Source organism: Monodelphis domestica, chromosome X (genome assembly GCF_027887165.1).
Source record: "Monodelphis domestica isolate mMonDom1 chromosome X, mMonDom1.pri, whole genome shotgun sequence".
Classification (NCBI taxonomy): domain Eukaryota; kingdom Metazoa; phylum Chordata; class Mammalia; order Didelphimorphia; family Didelphidae; genus Monodelphis; species Monodelphis domestica.
This window is the reverse complement of record NC_077235.1, coordinates 24369598-24390198: the sequence shown is the minus strand read 5'-3', so window position 1 is coordinate 24390198 and position 20601 is coordinate 24369598. Positions and strand designations below refer to the sequence as shown.

Genomic DNA, 20601 nt, shown 5'->3' with positions numbered 1-20601 from the left:
CATAGTGGTTAGAGCCTTGGGCCTGAAGTCAGGAAGACCCAAGTTAAAATATAAGACTTTACATGCTTAATAGCTATGTGGCTCTGGACAAGTCACATAGCCTCTGCCTGCCTTCTTTAGCCTCTGCCTAACTTTTAACTGTAGAATGGGGATAAGAATAGCCCTAACTTTCAGGGTTGTTACTATGAGTTTCAAATGAAATAATATTTATAAAGCACATAGCACAGTGTCTGGGCACTTAGTAGGTGTTTCATAAATGTTTATTCTCTTCTTATTTTAGAATGGAAAATATTTGTTTTGTGAAATAGAAGTAACAAAATGACAGTAATTATTTGAACCCAAGTCTTTTGATTTCACACGAACTGTACTTTGTACTATATTATGTTATGAGGGCTCTCCGAGCCTGTTTCCTTACCTGTAAAATGGAAAAAATAATATGTACCTTGCCAACCCCCACAGGGTTATCGTAGGGCTTAAATATGATGAGAAATGGAAAGATCTCAATGAACAGAAAGCTACTAATAGAACCTAATGGCTTTCATTGGTAGTTGTACTATGTGACTCTGGGCAAGTCAGTTTAACCACTTTAAATCCCAGTTTCACTATTTATAAAATGTGGGAAATGAGTTCATATATATATATATATATATAATAGGAATTATATACTAGAAATATATCATATTTATATAGAAATAGGATGCAATATTATCATTGCATATGGTATCTACCTCACATTGTTCTTGTGTGAAGATCAAGTGAGAGAATATCAAATACTGCTCTTATTATTATTGGGGGAAGGGAATAAGTATTTATATTGTACCTACTTGATACCAGGCACTGTGCATATTAATTATTAATATTTATATATTATATAATAATAATTAATACATACCTCATTTGATCCTCAAAATAATCCTGGGAGGCAAGTGCTATTTTAGGATCCACATTTTGCAGATGAGAAGACTGAGGTAAACAGAGGTTAAGTGACTTGCCCAGGGTCTCACAGCCAGTATGTGACTGAGGCTGGATTTGAACGTAGGCCTTCCCAACTCTAAGCCCAATTCTACCTCAGAATGTTTCTTAAAAAGTCGAATGGTGCCATTTGGCCCACAAGGCCTTTCAGCTTTAATATCCTACGACCTGATCTTTCTCTTGCTGTCTAATCAATGAATATTGATTATTGAATAAATAGTCATTTTTTTGCCCTGGCATTTCATAAGGAAGTTAGAATTGAAATAATTTGTGATATATTCCTATATAAAATGATTTTGTTTTTCATGGATATAGAGGCATATTACAATCATATTACTGTATTTTTTACTTCAAAGGTCAGACTTAGGATCTTTAATTGAGGACTTGAAGGGCCATAAGAAGCCATATAGTTCAGCTTCCAGCTCTTACAGGTGAGAAATCTCTGGCTGGTGATGGTAATGGGTTTGAGTGGGTTGGAGGAGGGAGGTGCGGGGGAGAAGGGGAGGCAGGGAGGTGGGCGGAACTTGGCAAAGTCATATAGATGATAAGAGGCAGAGTCAGAATTTAAACAAATTCTCGTTTCCCAATTCCCAAATCATTACTTTTTGCCACATTGCATTTTTGCTTCTCTTATTGTTATGGGGTGCAGGTGGTAGGTACAACCGTGGTCGAGTACCAAGACAGGAGTTTATATAGGTAAGAATCAGAACCAATATTCATTAAGTGTAAAGTGAGGGGATCATGGGGAGCCTTGCTTTCTAAATTGGGAAGCCTCTTAGATGTCAGAAATAGGATTATCTTAGAAATGAGCTTGTGGCCTCACAAGATGTAACATCATTTGAATGCTCAATGTCCTTATAATGCATCTTCCTTTATGACTGTTAAATGTTGCTTCTTATTTATATGTGTGTGTGTTACCTTATTATTGCCAGCTTTTGAGTTGAACTCTCTTGATTCTAAGACTTTCTATGGATATTTGGGGAACAGTTTCATAGTTTGAATATTTGAAAACTGAGGTTAAATGCTTTATGAATTATGAAGTGTTAGTTGCTTCCAGTTGGGAACACACACACACACACACACACACACACACACACATGCATACATATATTTGTATATTTGAGAGAATAATTTGAATTGTCATGTTGAAGAGACTGTAATAATCATTTTTCTTTGGATTAAAGGACTGCATTTGCAATGTGATTTTGAAATTTGGAAATTCCACATTTTTGCTAATTTTTAAGTTTAATTTAGTTTCTTGGAAAACAAATGTGAAAGTCTAAAATGATTTGTAATGACCTTGCCAGTGGGATTGCTCATGCTTTTTAAGACTGCCATTGGCTACGTAGCAACAGTATAATAGACATGCAGTGGCCAATTGAGTCAGCTGTAGCACCAACTCAGAGGAACCCCACTCTCAGCCACATTGAGGTGGTCCAAAGGGGAAGTGCCCACCGAGTTTTGGAGTGATCAGCATCCTCACAAGCTTGTGGTACATCTCTGAAGGAAGATTTGAAAGGAGAGCTTCATTAAGAAAAGGGTTTGTTTCAGATATCCAAGACATTGTAAAGGAGTTTAGTAGATAGAAATCAGAATGGAGAGATGAGGGAGAATTGATATATTTGAGTGGAACAAAGAGGGAGGTAGGAAGAGAAGATTGCACTGAAGGGAAATATCCTGATAACTTTTTCTGTAGTGAGGTCCATGCTGGGGAACTAAAACAGGAAACTGATGAAGTTGAGAAAGTCATTTTGGTTCTTTAGCAATTTTTTTGAGGGAGGAGAGAGTCAAGATTTGTAATTTCAATTTTATTAAGTGTGGGGAAACTCCTTCCTCAGATGTAGAATGACAAATCCTTTGTAAATGACAGTGTTTGAAGCCCTGAGAGGTTTAGCAGTTGTATGTATTTCAGAGAATGGTAGGACTTGAACCCAGAGCTTCTTGATTTTAAGGTTGGTCCATTCTTCCATCTTGCTTGCTATCCCTCTCTTCATGTTGCCAATGAGCTCTTATCAGAACATCGTACAGCTGGAAAAGGGGTGATGGGCTGGTGTGGAGCAAAAAGGAGGGATAACCAATGGGTTAGCCATGTTCAAAGTTGGTATCCATGAAATGTCAGGAAATGCTTAGGGATGTTAAGTGGACCCATTGTGTAGGATTTAGGATCAAACGTACATAAGATTGACATAGGATGAGAAATTTTGGATGTGTTGCGATCTGTACTTTTGGAGAGAGTAATTACATGATTAAAGTCACAGATCTATGCCAGTCTTGAAGAACTCTCTTCTAGGGAGCCTGATTTGATTTTCTTAGGAATAGTTTCATAGTGAGTATATAGAGAGAAGTGGAGTCCTGGAGAGTATTCAAGACCAGGATCCAGTTTTCATTAGGTATCTGAAAGCCATAGAACTGCTTAAAACGCAAAGAGAAAGTTGGAGAATTGATTTTCTTAGCTGTGCCATTTTGGCCAGGAAGTTAAGTTGATTCAAGTATCTCAGTGTGAAGTGGGGAAAAAATGGAGGCCTATTTGCTTGCATAATGGTGGACCACTTACGGAGCTGAGATCAAACCACAGGTGTGTAATGTGGTTACTATGGGCCAAGGCATTATGTTGGGCAGAGTTGTTACTATATGCTATTGCCACATTATCCACTCTGTAGTCTGGACAGACTAGCGAACAGGGTGAATTGACTTGTCTAGGGTCAAACAGCTAGTAAGTGTCTGAGGCCAGATTTAAACTTAGAGAGATGAATCTTTCTGACCCTGAGCTTGGTGTTTTGTCCACTTTGCCACCTAGCTGTCCCTTCATATTAGGTATACAGTACACTAAAATTTCCTGATCTTTTCATTCTTTCTTTTTCACTTCCTTGAGCTGTTGTCTAATAATATTGTCCTGTTCTATTCTGTGGGGTTGATCTAAGTGTAGGACTTTATATTTATTTGCATTAAATTTTGTTCAGCCCAACATTCTAAGCATTGATATCTTTGGATCTTCCCAGTAATTCTTTGGGCTTACTGTGATGCTACAAACAAGTCTTATTCTCCTTCTTGATATCTCATTTTCTGCCCTAAAATAGACATTGTTGGATTCAAGAATATGTCCTTGGGATTTTTGAGATGTTAAAGCAATAAAATAAAAATAATTATCAGATGAAGATCTGTGACTTCATCTTCCTGAGCCCCCTCTCCTCCATCTAGAAAAGTTTTTTCTCTAAATACTTGTTACACTAATGAACTCTAGGCCCCCTAGCTTTTGCTTAGTCTGCTGTCCTTCCTGTGCCCTCCTTGCTCCTCTGCCTGAACTTGAAATCAGAACACTTGATTTGGATTTCATGTTCTTCCATGTAGTAGCCATGTGACCTCTGAAATTCTATTTCCTCATCTCTCAATTAGGATAATTATCATCTTCCCCAGTGGTGTCAAACTCAGAAATGGGGGGTCATTAATCCATACATTAAGATCCCCAGAGGCCACACACATATTAATTTAATTTTAAAATGTAATGTTACTTACATTTTATTATATTTTTATTTGTTTTGTTAAATATTCCCCAGTGACTTTCAGATCTGGGCCGCATGTACCCAACCCCATGTCTGACGCCTCTAATATACATTACCCTCACTGGTTGTGAGCAAAGCCTGGTCTGAACCCAGGTCAGTTCCCATCCAGCTGAAGTTGGACCTCATTGTAGGCTTTTCTCGTACAGTTCATTTGGCCATTAATCGTGTTACTTTATGACATCTCTTCATTTGTTGTCTTGAAATGTTATTTAAATATTTTCTTGTCACTTCACTGTTGGGTGTTTGCCTCATCTCCCCAACCCTAAGGACATTGTGCCCCTTTCCCCCTTATCTCCCACAATGCCTCAAACAGTGCTTCTCATATTGTCACAATGACTATGAAATCTTGGATCTTGGATTTGGGGGCCAATTTGATGACATAAGTGTAAGGCATATACTGAAATGTATTCAGTGGTGGACTGACTATTCATGTTTTAAGGAAAATGTTGGACCACAGATATATCAGGGATTCTTGGCAAATGTCATTGAAACTTCCCGGACATTGAGTAATGGAAGAAAGTACATGAAACATTTTCCCCAGAAAGAAATCAAGACATCTCTGGACCCTAATTCTGAGCTGAAAAGCTGACTATTTGTGGATAAATAGAGTCAGTGATCTCATCATTCTCAGGCTATGATGAAAGACCTCTTGTGGATGTTCACAGTTGCTTTTATGGGCCTTTGACAGTTGATACAAATCATTGATTAACAAAATCAACATACTCAAAGTATGTTAGCGAATAGTTGATTAATTCTAATACAAGTTCCAAGCACTTTATTGATCCTGTCACTACTATCTTCAGACAGTTTTTAGGAAAATACTTATTGATATTAAAAGACAATAACTCACTAGAAGAAACTTAAAGATACATAAAGTTGTCTCAGAGTAATAAAATCTGAGGACCCTACTAGGGCATAGATTCCTAGAAAAGCAAATACTAGTCATACTTTTACCACTGACTCTATGATTGCTTCTGTTATCTTTATTCAGAATCAGGAGATAATAAAGATGTGTACTTAACATAGAAAGCTCTTAAGCTCACTCTCTCCTTATCTATTAAGGTTAATTAACAACTGGGACCAGCCTTTCTAACACTTAGTTGAATAGAAGATGAATTATTTTATACTAAATAGTACAAGAAGGAATTAAATGAAATAAATGCACGTTAAACTCTTCAATTCTTCATTTTCACCATATTCTGAACTTGTTTAGAAGAATGTCGATTACAAACTTGATGACAATTTTTACACAGAGAGCATTTCTCTCTGACATACATCCATGTAGGCCAGAAGAGGCATTCCCTTCTGAGATGCGAAATACAAACAAAATAGAATACATGTATAAAACAATGCTAAGTTAACAATGTTCAGAAGTCCAGAGAAATTCCTATTATGTTAATGACTTGATGTAATGATGTGGCTGCCTTTTCTGATGCTCAGGATCTTATAGAGAACTTTAGTCTTCTGCAGCTTGTATAGGATGGATCTAGGGAAGAGAATTCCCCTTGAAACAGAATTCTAGGCTGAGAGTCTTGGTCTTTTACGTGTTCTATCAAAAGTTTGTTTGTTCTCTTAGACTATGTAACTCACGAGAAACAGAATACTCTAATCTAAAATCATTATGTGGATTAGAATCAAATGGGTCACTATTAAGGTATTCCCATTCGTTCCAAACAACTTTATCACTATCATCTCTGTTTACATGAATCATCATAAAAGAAACCACTGCTTTTTGACTGACTTCAGGAACAAAACAAACTAATTTGGATAGAAACCTGCTGCAGAAGTTACAGTAAGAGCTCAAAACACAAGATTCACCGAATGATTAACCTACTAAGGCTAACAATTTGGGAGACAACAATTTTACAATGTCGGATCACAAATATCAGGGAAATGTACATGATTATGAACCCCACGAAACAGGAAACACACTTTCTTTTATTTCTGTACATATTCAAGTTTCTACTAGTCCTCAGGTATAGGGTTCTATCATATCATAAAATCCCGGAAATAGCACATTAGGCTGAACTTGGAGGAAGTCCCTGTGTGACCCTCAGTTTTCTTATCTGAGAATGGGTATGATAATACCTGAAGTATGTTCCTTATCCAAGGCTTAATGAGATATTTACTGAGCACTTTATAAGTATTATCTCATTTGATCCCCACTACCACCCTGGGAGGGAGCAGCCATTTACATCTCAAATTTTACAAATGAGGAAATAGAGGCAGATAAATGACTTGCCCAAGTGCCACACCTCTAAGTGTCTGAGGTAAGATTTGAACTTAGGTTCCTAGTTCTCTATGCAATGTGCCACCTAGCTGTCACTAAAGCTCTGTGTTCTTAAATGTCAACAGTTACGAAGCTCATGAGTAGTGGTCAGTCCTCTGGAGGCAAATATGGATCGGTCTCCATGTTTTGGGATCCTCAGAATTCAAACCCTTACCCCTGGGGAATTTCTGCAATCAGGGTAAACTTACCTGACTGCCTGGAAGTGACTCAGCATGCACCTGGCTTTCTAGGAAATCCTTGTGTGTTGACTTCAAGGCTGAAATGGCAGCTGGTAGGCCATTTATTACTAGTTATATTTTGGTGGAAATTCAGCCTTGTGTGTCATTTCGACTTTGTGACACATGCACCCTCCCAGGGTCTAATGACTTGTGTGCAGATGGGCTGTTATTTATTACAGTCATGTAGAATAAAATTGATTGTCTTCTAAAATTAATTTTTCATTTGCCTCCAGCCCTGCTTTAATAGAGGACACACAGTTGCCTGTTTGCAGAAATACTGTTTAATCACATTAATATCTCAGCCCCCCAGGCCGAAGAAGATAATTGTACAAAGGAACAGCAAAATCTGTATCTTTAACTTCTTTTTGTGATTAAATTATGCAAATAACTTCTCTCCTGCCCTTCCAAGCACTAATCATCTAATTAGGAATGATGTGTTAAAGGGACAGTTTTGAATCTGAAGAAGGAAAGAAGGCAGAGAACACAAAATGGAAGGTGCTCATGTGCCTTCCATAGGTTCACAAAGGTGTATGTTTGGCACAGGGCCGGTGTGGAGGCTTGCCTTCCTGCTCCCCCAGGAGCACTCTCTGGGGTGTATTGCAAGGCACACTACTGTGTGTGCCACAGTCACTCCAGGCCCCATTTTTTGAGATTAACTTTCACTCTTTAGCAAAATGAGTGCAAGGCTTCCTGTTGCTCATTCCTGAATGCATACAGAAATGTTTTGATTCATCTCTAAATGAAGCATTTGTTTTACTTCTATGAAAGACTTTATACTCTTTCTTTCCTTTTTTTAAAAATCTAGAGCAATCATTCAACTACAAATGCACAGGGCTTAGTCTAAGCCTTAATAAGAGTTCATATTTCACTAAGCTCTAAGGTTTATAAAGTACTTTTCTCAAGCTGAAGTGGGTTGGAGGAGTATCTCCATTTTCCAGATGAAGGCTATCAGGCTCAGATAGGTGAAGGGACCTACTTAGAGGCCACTTGGTGAGTAAACGTCTAGCCAAGATTCAGACTCAGTCAGGCCTTTGGACTCCGAGAGCTCTGCTTTCTTCCATACTTGTGTCCCCATCCCCAACTGGAGAACTGTAACCCCCAAAGAACATTCTAGGCCCTTATTGATAACTTTGCTTTTCTGTTCCTGTTTCTAGCTAACTAAGTCTGTTGAGGCTGACTTAGGGTGGTAATACTGTTTAGCTAGGGAATGGTAGAGTTAGAAGTGACCTTAGACCATTGAATATGTGTCCTGGGAGGGCTATTAGAGAACTGACTTTCTCATTTGTTAGTATCAGAAGGCTAAACTGAAACTAATCAGTTGATCAATAAACCTTTATTAAGCTCCTACTATGTGCCAAGCATTTTGCAAGGATATGGAAAGAAGCAAAAGAGAGTCTTTGCCCTCAAAGAGCTTATAATCTAATGAAGCCAAGGACCCAAAGTCTGCAAGTAGCACTGGAGCTTAGTAAATCAGGCCCTCACCTCCAGCTAGTCTCCCTTTTCAAATTGAGGTCTCATCTAGACACACTGAATCCTTTTTATACCATAGTATCACCTTATTGTTATTGGAAAATTTTAATTAATTAATTTAGAATATTTTTCCATGGTTATAAGATTCATGTTCTTTTCCTCCCCTCCACCTACCCCCTCCCGTATCTGCTGCACAATTCCACTGAAAGCCCAATGAATCTTAATGTTTGCAGTCTCAATGAGAATGGTAAACCAAAGGATGCATTAGTATGGGGCCAAAAGGAATTAAGTTTGTTTTGAATAGATTGGAACTTCCTTAAATTCTGCCTCAATTGTCTATTTTTAGAAGAGGGGTCTGAGATATCATAGAAATATAGACTTAGAACTAAAAAGGACATGAAAGGCTATTGAGTTTGTCTGTTTGCCCCTCGTTTGCCAGAGAGAGGAAAGGTTTTTGTGTCCTTTCATCCCAATATGTCTGCCTTTACCATCATGGGCTCATATGATCTTAGATTTGTTGCTGTAGTGAGATTTGAGCACATTCCACTTACTACTTATGAAGCAAGTCTTTTTGTGTTTAATTTTCAAAAAAAGGATGCTCAGTAGGTTACCAAAATGGAGTTTGAAGTGATTGAAATCAGGTGAAAATACTGCCCTGTTCTGAACTTGCTAAATTCTTGAGGAACTAGTTTAGACATTATTACTGTTAAAAATCTAAGTCTACTGGAGAAATGGGAGCTGTTCAGATTTTTTCAACATAATTTTCCTGCCTGAATGACATCAGCTCCAAAATAGGACTCTCAAGTTGCTCTTCCTTTTGGGTAGCTCCTCCTTAATCTCTATCATAGGCCACTGAACATAGACAGCAGTTTGATTTTTTTTTTCTGATGGATAGATAGTTCTTTAAAGCACAGTTTGTTTAACAAACAGCTCATTAGGTTTAACCATCTAGATTTGGGAAGAAGTCTGGGTTGAGGTTGTTCTAGGATACATCCAGTACTGACTAGGGTCTTCCTTCCAGTGGGCCTGAAGAGGTGGAAAAAAATATTCCTTCAGTTTTAAATGGTCTAAAAAATAATAGTTTGAAATTGGCAAATAATAGATGAGTATTTAAATAGTTTGTGGCCTTTAAAGAGATTATTACACAATTCACCATTTTTTAAGTGGCAGAGAGAAATAAGGAATTGACTCAGTACACATAGAGCATCAGAGGAAGAGTTGGGATTAAAGTGTTTGTCTTTGGGGATACTTTTTCTAGTAGTGTTTTAGGCACCGGATAAATTCAAAGAACCTATTGGCCACTCTGCTGCTTCCTCGTTCCCCCAAACTGTAGTCTTTTCTATATTAGACTAATACTCTGATCTTTTTGAAAGTCAGAGAGACTGAGGACAACTTTTGATGTACTCAGCTACTCTCTGATGTGCTCCTAGGAGGATTAAAGAAAAAAAACTGCTCACCTGAATAGGAGTGAGGTGAATTAATCTGCTAAAACCTTCATCGGCCCCTTTTCTCATTTTCAGACCTTTCTAGAACTATCTAACGGGCAAAGATATTGATGACCCATAGAAGCTGGGGAGTTTTCAGAGGAGACCAGCTTGGGTGGCCAAAGGTCTAGTTCAGCTTGGAGAAGATTGAGGGGAAACAAAGATATCTTAGGAGTGGGAGCATAGATATAGAGCTGAAGGAATCAGAGATTACCTTATTGCCAGCTCTTCATTTAACAGAGAAGGAAACTGAGCCCTGCCATGATGGAATGACTTCCCTGAGCTTATACATATAGTAAAGGGTAGAGATGGGATATGAACCCTGTCCTGAATTCAAATCCAGTTCTCTTCCCAGAGTCGTCATGTGGAAAAGAGATTAGATTGTCACACATGACAGGTGGAATTTGTTGAGAGGCCAATTTAACTCTGAAGTCAGGGTAAAAAAAGAGCCTGCCTAATGATTGGAGTTGTCTCAGAGGGATGGGCTGCTACCTGGGGAAGGGTGGCCTCCCCTTCCCTGGAGGGGCTCATTGACTTCCCCATTTCTTTCCCCTGAGACTGATTCTGCCTGGATGCTTTTCTTCTCTCTCTCATTTTTTTTTGCTGTTCCTTCTCTCTGCTCTGGCAGCAGAAGAGAATGTTAATGAGATGGGAGATGCTCTAACCCCAGGCTTGAATTTTCAGGTAATTAGTTCAAGAGGATGAGGCCAAGGAGCACATGCTTCTTAGTTTGCTGTGACAGGGATATACTATAGCTGCTGGAGTGTGCACTTCTCGAACACTTTGCCCATCTTGCTGTCCTCAGGGAGGAACTCGGGCAGAAACGCCACATCTTTCCCGTCTCTGTGAAACACCCAAAGAACATTTGTTACCTAGTTTCTCTGACCCGGTGCTCTTGTGCTTGGTGGGCACTTGACAAGCAGTGACCAGCTGCTGCCTTGAGGCACTTAAAAATTTAATTTAAAAAATGCATCCATGACTTGGAGGCTTCTAGGTGTTTAGACACAGCCTAAACATGGCCGTTAAATTAAAATGACAAAATCCAGTTCACACTCTTCTGTTCAAAACAACAATGAAAAGACAAAACCGTCCAAAACTCCCAAGCCAGAGGACAGTCTGTGGCCTTTGCTGCATTATATAATTTGTGTCCCAGACTCCTTTGGGAAGGTGGTGAAACCGTCTCGGAATTATGTTGTTAAATGCCTAAAATGAAATGCAAAAGAAATCACTTATTTTGACATATAGTTATCAAAACAGTTAAAAAATCCATTTAAATTAAAAAATCACTGGTTAAGAAGTGCTGCTTTATTAGACTAGCAGTACTCAAAGAAAGCCCATTGGAACCTCTCTCTTCATCCTCCAGCTTGCCAGTTTTCCAGAAGGAGATGAAAGAACTTGTGCTGGCACCTGATAAGGTGACTGCAAGGTAAGGTAAGCCCTTAGTGATCTGGAAGGGCTACGGCAAGTCTTTTTGTCCTCTTTGGGGAGGTGGCTTCGCCTCTGACACTGATGGCTTTGGGGAACAGACTTCTTCCAGAGGGCAAGTGTGCTAGACTGGTGGTCTCTTTCTCTTTAAATCTGAGAGGCTAGAAGGAGAGAAAAGGCCTGGGTTGAGCTATCAAGAAGGAATTAGAATGTCAAGAGGACTGTGGGACTAGAACAGAAGATGATCTGAGAAGAAGGGAAGTAGAAATTTCATAATTTGGACCATTGATTTTCAAGTGTAAATTACTGCTATATACCTACAGCTTGGCTTATAGGTAAGTACTGAGTTGTTCTATTCCAAGCTAATGAGGGTTTTACTAGTAAGGGCTGGTAGGTATTAGGCAGCTTTCTTAGACCTACAGAAAACTGACTTGCCAAACTTGTGGTGGCCACCAAAGGGCCAGCTCCAGCTTGGCCTCTGGCTGCCTGGATTGGTTCATTTTGGGCCTTGCCTCCCTGGCTCTTGAACCTGACAGTCAAGCGTTGAGAGGAGTGGGGAGCAGCCATGGGAAATGGATCACACATTTCCTTCGATGTGTTTCCTGAACCCTCCATCACCAGCCGTAGCATTTTTTTTGCAGGTAAGGAGCTAGCTGTTGTGCTGCAACAACCAACATTTATTAAGTACCTCCTATGTGTGAGGGGCTATGCTCCTAAGGCCATGCCCTCCCTCAATCTCCCCAAGATTCTTATAATCAAGAAAAGGAAAGGATTATTGGCTTCCTATGATGAAACTTGGCAATGGTCTTGATATATGATGCTCAGTTATTTATTGCTTCCAAACACTGGTGAACCTCTGAAATTTTTTTGTAAAGCCCTTTATGCAGATTGATATCTGTCAACTTTAGTTTTCCTATTGTAATTATAATTTACACAAAACAATTACATTTTGTTGTGCATCAACTCAGACAAGTATTCTTATTTGTCTTGGAAATGTAACTAATGTTATTATATCCCTTTTCTCACAACCATGAGAGGTAATAAACAGATAAGGAAATTTATTCCCAGAGAAAGGTGATATGACTTGACCAGGGTCACATGCCTTAAGTATTAGAATTGGGATTTGAATCCATCTCTCACCGACACAAGGCAAGATCTCTCCTTTTAATGAAAAGCAAAGAGGTGAGTAGCAGGAGAGGTTAGAAACATACCATGTCGTTTTTAATGGATTAACACTATGACTGCTTATATGATATCATCAAGCTTTTGAAGAAAGGCCTTGAATGCAGCAGGCCACCTACCTGCTATTTATATCCCTGGAAATTAAAATCTAATTATAGTCAGTAGGTAGAAAGATAATTTGGGGTGCACTCACCCTCATAAACCATGTCAGCACATAAGTATCATTTGGGTAATTGCTTGTTCAACCTCTATCATGTCAAGAGGTCCAAATAATGGAAAATAGAATATCACACCTAGGCATGTTTAGAATGATGATAATTTGGGTGGCTGCAAATGCAGTTATAGGAGTATTGTTTGGTACTTTAGGGACTGAAAAACCATAAAGTAATCTGACTAAATTAAAAGTTTAGGGCTTAGGCTACCTTTTTAGGGTACCTTTAACCAAATGGGTAGTGAAGAAAAAGTAAGTTACTCAAGCATCCTCTGGACTAATATAAAGATTTTAAGGAGGAGGTGTTTGTTTTTGTTTCCATAGATCACTCTTAAATTCGAAGTAGCTAACTGTTGGACTTTCTTATGGGCAATTAGGTCTTTGGAATCTTTAGCCCCAACATTTCTCCCTGTCCCTCAGTTGCCTACAATGAATCTTCTGCCCTGATATCTCACTCTTATCTCCCAGTTGTCTATAAGATTGCTTGAATTTGGATGTTCATTTGATATATTGAAGTATGTCAAAAACAACTCAATATGGACCTGACACCAAATGGCCACTGATTCTTCTCTCTCTATCCCATTGATCCTCACTTGGCTTAGTTGCAAGGCTGTCACTATTTTAGTAGTTGTTACTTCTCTCAACTGTGTTTCCTATGTGCATACCATTGCTAAATCTTTCTGGGGCTTCCTGCTGGATCTCTGCTTTTATTTGCACAGTTGGTATCTATTCCATACTCTTACTCTCACCGAACTCCTACACCATGGTCTTCCAACTGGCTTCCTTCTAGTTTCTTTATAATCCATTGTATAGTTAGAAAAATCTCTTTAAGCATTTTCATCATGCCATTTCATTTCTGTAATACTTGTTGGGACTTCCATTGCTGATTTTATCCTGTCTAACCTGTTGAATATGGTATATGCTTTCTACCACCTGTTCATTCCTCCACTCCATCTTTCTTTCCAATCTCCTTTCTCATCATTCCCTCCTGGAAATGGGTCATAGTCATAATGTTGTGGCAAGAGCTCTAGCTTTAGAATGAGAAGGCTTGGGTTGGAAACCTGGCTGTCCTCCTCTTTACCTTTGAGACCCCGGGCACCTTCTCTCACCTGACTATCCCTTAATTGTTTCCTCTTTATGAGAAATAAGAGATTATTGGTACTGACCTCTATGACCCTTTCCAGCTCTAAATTGTATCAACTCCTGATAATGGATCCTCTGTCAAGAAATGCCCACTTGCTTTGCCCCACCCAAGGGTTGCACTCTTTATGAGTTTGTGTGTTCCATTCCTATCCTTGAACTTTGCCTTCTCCTGACCCCACTTTCACCACCATGTGGCCCTTCCCCTTTTCAACATTAAAGATTTTCAAGATGCCTTCCCATAACATGACTTGTTTCTTCATGCCTCCTTTAATTTCCCCTTTTACTTCCTAATAGTGTTTGGAATGGCACTATAGGAAGCACACGGAAGGAGAAAAAGCCCTAGTTCTGCAAGTGGGGCCTGGATTCCCTCTCAAAGCCTCAGTTTCCTTCTCTGTGAAATCAGGGTGTTGGCTGTGATGATCTTTCAGGTCCAGCTAGCCCTTGATCTCTGATCTGGTTCGTAGATTGAAATTTATTGCCAGTGACCCAGTTAGGTGAAGCATAGCTCATATGCTCAGCATTCTGACCTACGTGAGTACAGTCTCTATTTTACACACTGGTGAATTTCACAGTGTGAACTTCAGAGGCAGTATCAGGAGGAGCACAATGTCCATCTGATGATGCATATTCTTTTTATGCATTTTTATTAGGTACTTAGACAACTCTGGGTTTTTTCCCATTTTTCGTTTTTCAGGCTGCTTGAAAATAGCCTAATCTTACCATTGAGATATGCTATTTGAATGTACTTTTTCAAAAATCAGACCTATGGTTTCACTGGTATAGGGAACTCTTGGTGAGTAAGTTCCTTCTACTAATGCAGATGGGCACACACTTTGCAGCTTGGTGCCTTGAGAGTTGCCTGAAACCCCAAGAGGTTAAGTAAGGAACTTTACCCAAGGTCAAACTGCTAGGATGTGGCAGAGACAGTTTGTTTCAGAGGTGGGACTTGAACCCAGCTTCTAAGGCTGACTATCTACTATACCACACTGTCTCTCTTTAGCACTATGGGACAAAACTCAGTGCATCTCTGTATAAGATGTGGTATTATTGATTGAACACATTTATTACATGCCAAATATGTTGTATATTGTGAGGATACTGGAAGATGAGCCAGACTTGGTACGTCTCTGCCCTTCAAGAAACTTAGAACTTAGTTATGCAGATTAGAAAGTTCAACAGAGAACTACAATATGATCAAGGAATCTGATTTCAAGGGAGTTTGGAAGTCATTTTGTCCAGCTTCATTCCCTAAGCAAGAATCTCCTCTATAAGAGAACCAATGATGAAAGTGAATTAAATAAAACAAAGTGCTATATTTGTTCTTGGCATTAATCATCATCATCATCATCATCATCATGTTCTGGAGAGTGGGAAGTAGGAGAGGTTTGCCAAAACGTTAGAAATGAAGAAAACAGAGATGAACTGAGAGAGGTAAAAGGAAGTGTCAAGAGGTGAAAGTGATTAAGTGATGGGTATTAATTCATATCACCTTCAAATTGCTTGAATTGAATTGAATTTCCCTGGGTAAGGAAATTAAAATACTGTCTTCCTCAGGCTCCCCCTCCTCCCTTGCCTCCACCATGTTTAGAGACATGACTCTGCCAAGCTGCTCTTTTCTGCTCCTGTCTAGCTCTGAGAGCATCCCCCTCCCAGGCCTGAGCTCTTCTTCCCTTCCATCTTCTCTGCCACCCAAGGCATCCTTTTAGATTCGTCAACCAGAAAGCAGGGACAAGAAGACAGAGTTTGGGAGGAATTTTTGGAGAGTGGGGGACACTTTCCAATGCCCTTGTCTTTGTTCACTTAAATCACTTTGCTCATCTCTCCGTGTGCATTGTAGTGCCCCCTGGTGAATGTTCATTTGAGAAGAATTCTATTTTGCTCATTATCTCCATAACAGCCTATTAACTTTTTTTATGAAATGTTACTGGAAAATATAATAGCTTTTGCCCATTAGTTTCCAGAAAATAACTACATGGTGGATAAGAACAAGACAGTATGCTTCTTTTTTCCATCATAATGGTTAAAAAAAATCCTTGTCATTTCAGCCTGCATTTATTTCTCTTTCATGGTAGAACCCAAATTGCCTGCCTTTTTCCTTCAATTACCCTCCTATGGGAGAGGTGGATTAAACTTTCGGCCTTTAGAGAGGAATGGGCTTGACAGTGTCTACTTTTGCGCTTCTCAAAGATAAAGAGGCCGAGCCAGGGCTGCACTTGAGTGAAACACAACAAAGCTGAGGATAGTTTGATCCTGCTAAGAAAGCATTTGAGCCCTCGTCTCAAATATCAAGGGTCAAAACTGGGTTGCATCAATTTATTTTCCTCATTTAAACTTTTCATGATCTTAACCCTTGCTCTACAAAATGATCCCTAAATGAGAGTGGATTTGGGGGGGGGGTTCTGGTGTAGATTTTGTTGTTTTTCAATCAAAAACACCATCTTGAGATTTCAGTATTTTTAATAGTCTAGAAGAGAATAATTGACCTTTGTAGACAGTTTTTTTTCAGATTTAAAATATGTCATAAGAATGTGAGGCTGGACCTGGATTTTCTTCAGTGTGAGTAATTCAGCTCAGCAAGCACTTATCAGGCCCCTACTATGTGCCAAGCACCACCTCTAGGAGCTTATTTTCTCCTCGGTCAGGGAAGAATAAAATCCTCTCACATAAAGAAATGCAAACCAGATATGAAATAAATATATCATTTTAGTGGTAAGCACTAACAATTGGAGAAATCAGGAAGGGCCTCTTAAAGCAAGTGGCATTTGAGCTGAGTTTGGAAGGGTCTCAGGACACCCAGAGGCAGGGGGAGGAAAGCAAACACTTCAGATACAGGGCTAATTTGTGCAAAGGCCCAAAGGGAATCAATCTTTCCAAAGAACAACTGATTCTTACACCAGATTTTCTGAAGATGGTTTGATATTTGGAGCTGTGCATTGAGGGCAAGAAAAGATAGTAGGGTGGTCAGATGGGACTGATATATTTTAATTCTGATTTTCAACACACACACACATTGATCGATTGCACATCTACAGCAGAACACAAAAAAGAAGGTTCAGTGTAAAATTGTTATTCTCGGTTTCATACTACTTGATTTTAAAAAAAGGTATCTTATACATTCAACCTGCTACTTTCAAAACTGACCTATTTGTATTTCCTTCTGAACTTCTGTACAGTTAAAAAAAGTCTCAATGGCCCTTTGTGAGGGCATCAGTATTGCTAGTTCCCTCTCCTCCCTCTCTCTCTTCCCATTCTCCTAGAAATGAAAAAGCCTGGTAACAAGCATAGATAAACACAAATAAATGGCAATGTCCAAGAATGGATCTCTCTTCCTTGCTCCGTGTGTCCATCTTCTTTCTCTGTGTCTGGAAGTACGTAACATGCTTTAGTCCAATTCCTCTTGAGCTGTACTTAGTCATTGCTTTGATCAGGGCTCTTGAGGCTTTCAAAGTTGTTTTTCTTTATGCTTCTGTCCTTATGTAAATTGCTCTCTTGGTCTGTTTGCTTCATTTTGTGTTAATTCATACTATCTAGGATTATCTTAATATTTCTTCTTTTTTGATGTCTTATGGTCCAATAATATTGCATTATATCCATATGTATTCATTTGTTCAACCATTCTCCAATAGGCCACGAGGCAGCCGAAAGCACCCTTTTTAATTCTCATTCTTTCCCTTTTCCCCCACATTTAATTCCTGTTTCAGGATCAGGAAGTAATTCATTTTGTTTGTGATTATTTCTTCTCCATTGCTATATTTTATCACTTTCCCCCACCTCATCCCTCTTTTTTACCATGTTGAGTCTGATATATTTTTATGCCAAACTGCATTTGTCCATTTAACATAGGAATTTCATCTGATTCTTATTCCCCTTTGAGAAACAGCAAAATCTACTCCCTTGTTCCTCCTTTCTACACTGATGTATGCCTCCTTTTTTCTATTCTTCTCCCCCCACATAAATCCCTGGTACAAAACCAACTTGCCCCCAAACCATATGTTTTTCTTATCTGACATTTTCTGTCTTCTAGAAGCATTAATGTTCTGAAGGAATACTTGTTCCTTCTTGTTCCATAAGACTGTCTGTAGCACATCATTTTACAGCTCCTTCTGATCACTCCATTAACTACCTTTCTGGACTTAGTGGGAATATGAGCCTTCCTCCATCTTGGCAGTACTCCTTGCAGGGTACTGGGTATAGGAGAGTAACCAGGATACTCTACTGATTAGCCAGCGAATCTGTTAGCTTTTCTACTTAACTCTTTGTTCCATTCAGACCTAGCTTTCTCTTAGCTAACCTCCTCCTTGCTTATACTGGATGTATTATGCCAGTTCAAGTTTAGAAATTTGGGAAAAAATCCTAAATAAACTGTTATCTCTTTTGAATATCATTAAGTAAGGGCAATATGATATAGTGGCTGAAAGGTTCCAGACTTGGAGCTGGGAAGATCTGAGTTTAAACCTTTCTCTGTTATATATTGGCTTTGTGACATTGGGCAAAATTACTTAACCTTCCAGGGCTCCAAGCAACTCTTTTAAGTTGTAAGTTACAGTCTAGTTGTCTGTCTGTACCAGTAGAGAGAATTTCCATACCAGGAGTACCCGATACAATAAGTCCAGTCTCCCCAAGCTTGTTTTCTAAAGATAAGTTTCTATTGATATCTCTCATTTACATTGTCCATAGTTTTATCCAACATCTCTCTTCTTTCCTCTCCTAGAGAGACATCTCATATAACAAATTGGATTAAGTCTATTCTTCCCCCCCAAAAAAAACAAAAGGAAAAGAAGAGGAAAAATTAGCATAAAGAATAAATATATTGACAAAATCCCCAAATATGTGCACTGTGTAATACCTGTGGACTAGCATGTAAACCCATGAACTAGACAAAGCTGAATTGTAATGGTTTACAGGTGAAGCTTAACCACCCAGCCCATAGTACAGGTATAAAGGCCCCTTCTTCCTGACAACTCTTTTGAGGTTACATAGTAGGGCTATTATCATTCCCATTTTACAGATGTGGAAACTGAGACCCCAAGAAGTTAAGGAACTTGACCAGAATCACCCAGCTACTGTAGGAGCCTGGTCTAAAGCTCATCTCTTTCAGACTCTGTAACCACTCCATCAAACTAATATATAAATTAAAATACCAATTCTGTCATAGTGCAATACCTTGTAATAGCAACCAACAAATATTTGTAAAAATACCTGCTGTGTGCCAAGCATGGTGCCAGGTAGTAAATGTTTGTTTAGATTGTCTCATAATAGCATCGCAGGCTCTTTGATTTAGAAGGAACCTTCGAGGTTATACAGTTCATTCAACCCTTTCATTTTACAGATGGGCGCTGAGATGTAGTGACTTGTCTGAGATCATAGAGATATTAAATGGCAGAACTAGTACTGAAACCTCGATCCTCTGACTCCAGCTTTTGCCTGTTTTTCTCTCAGCCTTGAATTTGTAGAGCACACTTGGGTTTACAAAGAGCTTCCACCATTTATGACCATTGTGAGGGTGGGGAAGGGGAAAGGGAGCCAAATTGCAAAAAAGCACCCCCACCCCCCAACAAAGGAACTTTGGGAACATAAGCCTATTTGCCTGTGAGAGCTCATGTGGGAATTGGGCTCAGCAGTATCTTAGCCTGACACCACCTAGCAGTATTATAGTAGGTACTTTAAAGTAACAAAGTGCATTTTTCAAATGGCCTTTCCTGTACTCAGTCTATTTGACTTTTGTCAAATTAATGAAGATTTTGCCTCCTCATTACATATGTTATGTTTGTATTAACTTCTTTGTCCAGTATGATTAAACAGTGTTGATTAGTCTCAAAAACATCCCAATTCCTCTTTTCCCTGGCTATTTTATGCCACGATCTAGATCTTTTTTTTTTTTTTTTTGCATGAGTACACTTAATATAGCTTACAGGCTTTGGTGTATGGAAAAAAGAATCCTGTCTGGCCACTACAGGTATTGTGCAAGTGATGAATTAAGATGGATCCTGGAGAATGTGTCTCATAATCTAGGCAAGGGGAGGGGAGTGCCATGGCATTACTTACTTATTGCCCTCATGTTTGATTTATACAGAATTTACAGGTGGCCAAAGTGAATTCAGATGTATACTGCACATTAGTGCCTGAAAAAGAAGGCACTTAGTCGGAATCATTTACTAGTGGTTGATGTTAGCATAGTGCTTGAAGGTTTATGTCCATTTTTTCACTTGGGTCAAACAACACTGGTGCTTGAAATAATATTGTCTGTTTTACCTGCGAATAAACTGAGGCTGTGGAAGTTAAGTGACTTCACCATCATCGTAGCTGGTAGGTGTTAGAAGCAGGTCTTGAACCTAGGTCTCTTGCGATTCTGAGTCCACTGTGCTTTCCATTATGTCAACTTTGCCTCTCCTAGGACAAGTTCCATAGAACCACAGGGTCACAGATTCAGAATTGGAAGGCACCTCGGAGGCTGTCTAGTCCAACTTCCTCATTTTATAGATGAAGAAACCAAGGTCCAGGGAGGAGAAGTGACCTCCCCGAAGTCTCATAGGTAGTAAGAGATTGGCAGGGTTTGAACCCAGGTCCTCTGAGTTTGACCTTATGTTTGACCAGTGATAAGTCACTGGAACCTTATGGAGTGTCAGTTTTCCCATCTGTAAAGTGA

General features: G+C 39.2%; 1 protein-coding gene across 14 annotated transcripts in view; it reads left to right on the top strand.

Annotated features, from left to right (window-relative positions):
• The window catches only part of DACH2 (dachshund family transcription factor 2), a 407226-nt gene that overhangs the window by 12915 nt on the left and 373710 nt on the right, over positions 1–20601 (top strand). For 6 of the 14 annotated variants that reach the window (XM_007507428.3, XM_007507427.3, XM_007507425.3 and 3 more), the window contains exon 2: positions 1329–1403. The exons of the other annotated variants lie outside the window; for them this stretch is intronic. In XM_007507428.3, coding sequence (XP_007507490.2) covers positions 1329–1403 — 75 coding nt within the window. The remainder of the gene's footprint in view (positions 1–1328; positions 1404–20601) is intronic. 14 annotated transcript variants of the gene reach the window in all.